The sequence below is a fragment of the Octodon degus genome, unplaced genomic scaffold (genome assembly GCF_000260255.1).
Source record: "Octodon degus isolate 3935 unplaced genomic scaffold, OctDeg1.0 scaffold00105, whole genome shotgun sequence".
Lineage (NCBI taxonomy): Eukaryota > Metazoa > Chordata > Mammalia > Rodentia > Octodontidae > Octodon > Octodon degus.
Window position 1 is genome coordinate 1,545,637 of NW_004524681.1, and position 7,063 is coordinate 1,552,699.

General features: G+C 49.8%; 1 protein-coding gene across 2 annotated transcripts in view; it reads right to left on the minus strand.

Annotated features, from left to right (window-relative positions):
* Unc13c (unc-13 homolog C) overlaps nucleotides 1-5,719 on the minus strand; it is a 429,116-nt gene extending 423,397 nt beyond the window's left edge. For both annotated transcript variants that reach the window (XM_023724104.1, XM_004638987.2), the window contains exon 1: nucleotides 2,668-5,719. In XM_023724104.1, the coding sequence (XP_023579872.1) occupies nucleotides 2,668-5,719 (3,052 nt within the window). The remainder of the gene's footprint in view (nucleotides 1-2,667) is intronic.
* Nucleotides 5,720-7,063: the final 1,344 nt, after the last annotated feature.

Consider the following 7,063-nt stretch of genomic DNA (forward strand, 5'->3'; position numbering starts at 1 on the left):
TGCATGATGTATGTGGTGTGTGTTTGGTGTGTTTGTGTGCATGTGTGTGGTGTGTGTCCATGCATGATGTATGTGTGTGGTGTGTGTGCATGGTGTGTACATGTTTGATTTGTATGTGATGTGTGTTGTATATGTGCATGCATGATATATATGTGGTGTTTATGCATGGTGTGTGATGTGTTTGTGTGGGTGCATGTGGCATGTGTGATGTGTGGTATGTGCACATGCATGTGTGTTGTGTGGTGAGCATGTGTGTGGTGTGTGCATGCATATGTGGAATGTGCACATGGATTATGTGTGTGTGCTTGGTGTATGTGTGCACTTGGTGTGTTTGTGTGCCTGTGTGTGGTACCTGTGCATGCATGATGTGTGTGTGGTATGTGTGCATGGTATATGTGTGCTTGGTGTGTTTGTGTGCATGTGTGGTGTGTGTGCAGATGTGATACATGTGCATGTTGTGTGCATGTGTGTGGTATGTGCACACACGTTATATGTGCATGTGTGGTGTGTGTGGGTGTACATGCTTCATATGTTTGTGTGCATGTATGTGTGGTATGTACACATGTATGTGTGCTTGATGTGTGCATATGTGTGTGCTTGATGCGTGTGCATGTGTGTGGTGTGTGCACATATATGTGTGTATGTGTGTGGTGTGTGTGGGCAGAGCGGGGCGATTTGCTCAGGCTCCATCACAGCCCAGTGAGGACCATTACTGGCAGTCCTTGTGCTGCACGCAGAGACTCCTCTTCCTCCTCCTCCTCCTCCTCCTCTTCCTCCTCCTCCATCTGTGCTGAGCTGTCATCCCCAGCTCCATCCTCCCTGTTCCACACCATGCCCTGGAACCACTATTTCACTTCCTATCTGTACATTTAACTTTCTTCCTTGTTTCTTAGACTCTGCAGATAAGGAAGAGCATAGTCTGGCTTAGTTCACTTCCCGTAGTGCTTTCTAGTTTTAGCCACATGGTAGCCAATGGCAGGATCTCCTGACGATTGAGCGTTTATATTTTCCAACTTCCTTCTGAAATCTGTGCTCTTCTCTTTCTATGATGTTTCCCATACTGCAAACATACAGCTTAGCCAGATGACATCGGAACGCACCTCGCACATCCCAGCACACATACCCACAGGCACACGCAGGCTGGCCTCCGTCTGTACTGGAGCAGGCCTCCCAGAGTCCACACTACACACAGAAACTTCTGGCCTCTATCCTTAGGTATTATTAACTGAGTTTCAGTAATAAGGATATCGAACTTTCGAAAGTCACTCTGACATGAGATAGATATTGTTCTAACATAAACTATAGTCATGTAACATTTGACTATTTTCATTTTCAAATTAGTTTTAAATATGGTTGACAGCTAGTTCCTCTCTGAACAGACAACAATAAAATCAAAGCAAATGTAGCCAATATCTTGTTGATGTATTTGTTCGTTAGGTAAATTACACAGGCTGTGCTGCATTATATGGATGGACCTTCACAGCAAAGAAACCTAGTAGCTTGGATTGCTACAGGGCTGGAAATGGTTTTCCATAACAGGTCTTCAACTACTGAACACCCCAGTTTCCACCAGAAAAGCCAGTGTGGAGGATAGCTGCTCCTACCTCTAGCCACACAGAAGCCACAGTGAGCCTCGGAATCCATATATTATGTCAATTATTTTGTACAAGTAAATGACATTGTATCACATAAATATATGCCTTTATGAAATGTAATATACAGTAAATATTTTGAAGAGGTCAATGCCATAATTAAGGAAAATAATAACAATATATAACTCATTAAAATGAGATTCTAATAAACCAGGCCCAAAATATAAAGTGAGAAGCATGCAAGTACGGTCAGTGGTCAAGAATTGGGGTGAGTGCAGACCAAGTTTGACTGAGAAGTTAAAAACTAAATAAACTCATAGTTATTCACAGCTACTGAGTATGTCACCCCAATACCGGCCCCCCGCCCTAGGAAACTAAACCGTGTGGGGTAGGCGCTCTTCTCACTTCTACAGTGTGGAAGAGGTCTCACTCTACTCTGAAAAGCAAAGCCCACCTCACCTCTGCCTAACTCAACCTCAGAGAGCAACTGTGTCTGCCCACGTGTGGCCCCTGCTCTGAGTGGCCTCTCTCTCCATTAGTGGCATCAGTGGGCAGCAAGGACATTTGTGGTCCTCACAGGGTTTACTAGGATTGGTTGGGCAGACCCAACTCTTCAACTAAGTGTAGTTTTGATAGAAGGAGTGGTGGTACAGGTACAGAGTTCATCTTCTAAAGTATTTTAAGATTAATGATGCCCCCCTTGGACAAACTTACTAGAACTAGGGCAGGCTAGCCCACAGGCTGGAGGCGACGTCCACCCACTCACTGCCTCTTTCCTCTGTAGCTGATGCCACAGTCAGTTCATATGAGACAGGGCTGCACCTAAAGCTAAGAGATGAGTCAAGACCCACAGCTGCTAGGGTTAAATTATTTCAATCTAACCTAGTTAAAATATACTTTTATTTTAAACCATCACGCCCTACTTGCTGGAAGAGCTGCTCAAGGGAACCCTTCTCAGAACAAACACACAAACCAGTTGCAAGTAGTTATGTTCTCCCAGGTAAACACAACACACATTCTGCAGCATTGCTCTGCCACGCTACACACAATGAGCTCAGAACGGAAACTTGAGTACCTCCGGCCAGGGCCTTCGCTTCCAGTTCTGCCATCTGCTTCTTATAGGCCCGCAGCACCGCTTCTTTGAAAGAGGGACGGACTCTCTTCGGCTTTGTGGCTTCCACTGGCAGTTCAGGGACGTTTTGGTTTTCATCTTCCAGCATTTGCATCTCAGCTGCTGGCTCAGTTTCAGGTTCTAGCTCCCCTTCCCCAGCCACCTCTTCTCCCTGCCCCTCGGAACCCTCGTCCTGTGGGGTTTCATACGGCGTCTCATACAAAGGGGGCTCATACTCCTGCATGGGTTCATCCATTTCGGTCACACTAGTCCTGTTTTCCAGCTTGGCAAGGACTTGTTCCATCACTTCCACATAATCGGTTTCGTCATCCACCATGGGCTCGCTGTAGCCCTCCTCCTCCTCCTCCTCCTCCTCCTCCTCCTCATCCGCTTTGTAGTAATAGGACTCAGTGTAGATCTCTGAGTCAAGGGTGGTGCTGGACTCATTTGCGGTGGATTGGGACAGTGTCCGGAATCTCCCCGTGAGGGAGGAGCCACTGTCGTCGCACCCACTGAGACTCTGTGTGCTTTTGTTCCACACAACTTCCAAGGCTGATTTTGCCCTCTGCAGCGTAGACCCAAATTTGGGGAAGCTGAAAGTCTTGTCAGAAAGATCAATGCTTAATCGGCTGTGCCAAGGCTTGGGTGGGGCATCCTCGGAATCATCACTTTGCAATTCCCTCTGACTTCGGTACATCATGGACAACTGGCTCTGGTTCTGGTACAGCTCGTTGGAATTAGCTTCCTGGTAAGAATCACACTGGCCAGCCCACTGACCTTGGGGCTCATTATCCAGCCCAGGGCATGGGGATGAATTGTCATCTTGGGTTAAATCAAAGCTCTCAGAGTCATCTTGGAGGTCGCTGTGGCACTTTCCGAGGTCATCTAGGTCTTTACCAAAGACGTCCATCTGCTGTTCAGACAGGCTGTTTGTGTCGTAGTCAAAAGCATCCCGGGTGGACGAATCCAGGCCTAAATCAGTTCCTTGTTCTGCTTGATCCCATTCCTTCCAGGGAGAGAGGTCCTCCTGGAGAGAGAGCTGCGAGTCACTGTAATGGCTCCGGTCCACAGAGGCACACACCACACTGTTGCTCATACCACTGTCCACAGTGTCTGCGTTCTGAAGCTCCCCGAGGGCCTGCACCCCCGGGGGACTCCCACCCAGGTGCTGGTCCTGAGGGCCCGTGCACCCTGCCAGCACGCCGTCTTGTTTCCTCTGCCACAGCTCCCTGTCTGAGGAGGACAGGAGGGAACTCCCGTTAGTTCTAGCAAAAGTCTGGTTTTCTGAAAAATCTTCTGAGTAAGACTGACATAATTTGGAAAAATCTGACTCAGAGCGACTGAGTTTAGCAGTGAAAAAATCACTCTGCGAATGCCAGAGGGGCGTGGCACCTGCATGCGGGGCTGCGGTGTGCTTTTCCAAGTTATTTGATTCTGGCAACTGTGAAGAGCTTCGCTCGGGGTCTGGTTTGTTTGAAATTCTGCTGCCATTCACAGTTTTATTCTTGGATCGAGCACTGTGTGATTTCGAACTCGGCTTGGAAGCACTCCCCTTGGCTGTGGGCTCCGGCCTGCGAGGCGCAGCACGGCCGTCCCCAGCAAGCCCAGATTCCAGCTCCGTGTCGCTGTCACCAGGTGCACGCCAGCTGTTCCTCCACACTTTGGGCTCAGGAATAGACAGCTGCATGTCCATGCTTTCGTAGGTCTGAGAGGTCGGGATGCCTTTCTCTTTCCTCTCTCTGATATCGTAAGTCAGAATATCTGTTGAGATGCCGATGCCCGTTCCTTTGAGTTTGTAAGATTTTTTTAAGACAGAATCCCTCTGCTGAGGGGTTTCAAAGTACACGAGTATGGGCCGAGGCTTGGCATTGGGACAGTCCCTTTGGTGCCCCACTCTCTGAGCAAACTCGATTTTGACGGTGCTGAATGCATCTGAGAAGCCCATTTTGTCCGTTAGAATCTGGTACACCAGGCTGTCGACGTGCTCCAGCCGCTCCTCGGGCACGTTTAAGAACCTCAGGCTGGCCTTGCTGCCCGCGTGGCCCAGGCACCGGATGTAGTCGTGGATGTCCCTGGTCTCCCTCCGGGACTGCACGAAGCCCGTCCGCAGCTGCTCGATCTCGCTCTGCACCACCTCCACACTGCTGGAGATCTCGTCGATGGAGAGCCGCAGGGCGTCCACGTGGCCGCGCAGCTCCGACAGCTCCGTCTCGATCTGGCTGATGCCCTGCAGCTCCTTGAAGATCATCTCCATGACATCGTGCGTGTGTCGCAGGCAGCCCGAGGAGCTGAAGCCGGGCTCCAGGGCCGGCGTCTCGGGGCGGCGGGCCGTCCTGTCCAGAGACTTGCTCCTTATCCCCCAGGCTCTCTTCACGGTGCTCAGCTCGGGGTCTGAGGAGACACAGTCCTGGCTCTTCTTCCACTTGCGGAGCTTCCTCAGAGCGCCCAGCTTCAGGCCGTGCAGCGTGCGCTCGCCGTCGGAGCTGCCCTCGGAGGGCGCCAGGCTGCTGGAGCTCTTCCTGCTCCGGCCCACGGGCATGGCGCACGCGGGGTGCGCGGGGTGCGCGGGGTGCGCGGGGTGCGCGGGGTGCACGGGCTCCTCGGCGCTGCGCCGCAGCTCGCTCAGAGATTCCGCGTAAGAGCTCTCTGCGGAGGAGAGCTCCGCGGGCAGACCCGCATGGTCGGTGGCGGCCGCGCGGACGCCCCTCCGCAGCCCGTTGGCGATCGCCGCGCGGTAACTGAGCGTCGGGGACAGGGCGAAGTCCTGGCTCCCCTCGGCGCCCTGCGCGGGCGGGCTGCGGGCGGCGGAGCGCTTCGCAAGCCTCTTCACGGTGCTCTTCAAAGTATTAGAAAATGTGGGCGTTTGGGTCTGGCCAGCGGTAGGAAAAGCTTGCTCTTTTTTCTGCTGACGGTTCTGCTTTTTTTTGGTTGTATTTCCCAGTTTCTTTGTGAACATTCCTTTGCAAAGCTTGTATATGTACGGTAAAATTAAGCTCTTGAACAGATTAGCCACCATGGAGAGCGATTAGCTGTCCTGCCCCAGAAGCGAGCGGCATCAGCGGGAAGCTCCTCGCCTCCGCGGCCAGCATCCTGCTCCTCCTCCGAGGGCTCCGAGTCACTGCGGGGCCGGCGAGGTCAGCGCCCCCGGAAGTCCGCACGCAGCGCCGCGGTCACGAAGGCCCTCGTCCCGGAGGGCTGCGCGGAGTCCTCTTGCTTCCATTAACTTCATCAGTGTCTGAAGAAAAAAAAAATAGAATGAACGTCAAAATTCAATCCCCAGTTTATCCTGTTTAACATTTTCCAAGTGTTAACGATATGTGCTACGTGAAAAATTGCAGTGCTCAGAGGCTGTCTAAACTTAACACAAACTTATCCATAGTACGTTATAATGTCTTTTTCTAACTCATCTTATGGCTGAATGCAACTGAAGCGGAAATAAAGGTAATAAAGAATGCTTCTAAAAACTGATCAAATGATAAACAGTCATATTAACATCATGATGTTCTTTCCACCCTATTTCCTTCCTAAAAGTGTGGTTACTTACAGAAGCAAAAAGATTTAAAGTTAAGCTAATTCTCCCTATGCCAAATTTTTGAAATTCAACAAATTTATACTATTCATGTGTGTAAGACTTTTCCTTATTCAAATCATCTCTACTTTTTTGGCTGTCAGTGATTAAGAATTTCTTAAACCATGATTAAGATGATCCAAGCAAATAATTGCTTCATACAGGGAATTAATATGCAGAGAAAGTAGAGCTTATATAGCTATCAAATTTGTTAATAAAGTACCATGAGTTGAAAAACAATTCAAGGCTACATCAGACCAAGCACTTGTAAGGGTAATAAAATCCCAACAGTAAAATACATTTGACACTGCAGATGACACACGAAAACTTGGCAATCGGGTGCTACGTCGGCCAGTGCTGGCTTGGGGTGGGTGGGCGAAGCCCAGCTCCGCATTTAGGAACGAGGGGAGATCGGTATCAGCTGCCAGGAGAAACTGTGCCCGGATAACTAAGCATGCGAATCATTAAGAACTGGTTGGCCAGGTCCATTTATGATGCAGCTTTGTGAAATGTAAGTCAGCAATCTTTGGCTACTTTCTTGAATTACATGAAAAAAATAGTGCACATTTTGTTTCACTGGCTTGCTATCACAGGCCTTGTACCTGGTAGGCACTTGAAGGGTTACGGAATTGGGTTGGACTGAAGATGTTATCACTGAAATGCACTCCAAAAACAAACACACAAACAGACAAAAGATGTATTCCAGAATAACAGCTATTGCCAAAGCCTTTGCTGGTTCTGAAGTGTTTGGGGAGCTAAAATCCACTCTGCTCACCAAAGAGTGCACCTCTC